This window comes from Sinocyclocheilus rhinocerous, unplaced genomic scaffold (assembly GCF_001515625.1).
Source record: "Sinocyclocheilus rhinocerous isolate Xijiao unplaced genomic scaffold, SAMN03320098_v1.1 scaffold5634, whole genome shotgun sequence".
Taxonomy (NCBI): Eukaryota; Metazoa; Chordata; class Actinopteri; order Cypriniformes; family Cyprinidae; genus Sinocyclocheilus; species Sinocyclocheilus rhinocerous.
Genome location: NW_015623691.1, coordinates 19,476 through 20,396, shown reverse-complemented (window position 1 = coordinate 20,396; position 921 = coordinate 19,476). Strand labels below are relative to the sequence as shown.

General features: G+C 38.5%; 1 protein-coding gene across 1 annotated transcript in view; it reads left to right on the top strand.

The window, feature by feature from the left end:
* Nucleotides 1-125: 125 nt before the first annotated feature.
* The window catches only part of LOC107730914 (lipase member H-like), a gene marked incomplete at its 5' end in the record, with an annotated part of 3,930 nt that continues 3,134 nt past the window's right edge, over nucleotides 126-921 (top strand). The window contains 2 exons of the mRNA XM_016541907.1: nucleotides 126-297; nucleotides 375-464. Coding sequence (XP_016397393.1) covers nucleotides 126-297; nucleotides 375-464 — 262 coding nt within the window. The remainder of the gene's footprint in view (nucleotides 298-374; nucleotides 465-921) is intronic.

Below are 921 nucleotides of genomic sequence, written 5' to 3'. Positions count from 1 at the left end.
ATTTAAAGCAGTATTACACTTATTGTTTTTATGCTTAAACCCTTTGACCCCGTGTATTTATACACTGCAGAAGTCAGTAGGTTTTAAACATTTCAGATTGTTAGAAAACTCCTGTGTAATGCTCCACAGGCTCAGAGTATTTCAAGTGTGACCATCAGAGGTCAGTGTTCCTCTACATGAGCTCCATCAGCGGCTCCTGTCCCATCACCGCGTACCCCTGTGACTCCTACACACTCTTCCGGGACGGGGAGTGCATGGACTGTGGGAAGTTCACGCCGGACGGATGCCCTGTTCTGGGTAAACTGAGTAAGCTCTGAGTTTAATGCGATCGGTCGCCTGTTCTCAGACAGACGTGCTGTCATTGCACTGTGCAGGTTATGATGCTGTGCGCTGGAGGGACACACTGGTGCAGCTGGGACAAACCAGGACATATTTCCAAACTAATAAAGCGTCTCCATTCTGCAGTGAGCATTTCTATTACATTCATTATTACTATCAACTGTGACTAGATTCAGCATTGAGAGAGATACACTAGCGGTCAAAAGTTTGGGATCAGAACGATTTTTAATGTTTTTACAGAAGTCTCTTCTGCTCATCAAGGCTGCATTTATTTGATCAAAAATACAGGAAAAAATGTAATATTGTGAAATATTATTATGATGTAAAATAATGTTTTTCTATTTTAATATACATTAAACTGTGATATATTTCTGTGATGCGCAGCTGTATTTTCAGCATCATTACTGCAGTCTTCAGTGTCACATGATCTTCAGAAATCAGTATAATATGCTGATTTATTATCAGTTGTGCTGCTTCATATTTTTTTGGAAGCTGTGATACTTTTTTTCAGGATTCTTTGATGCATAAAAAGTTAAAAAGAAGAGCATTTATTTAAAATAGAAAAATTTTCTAACAATATAC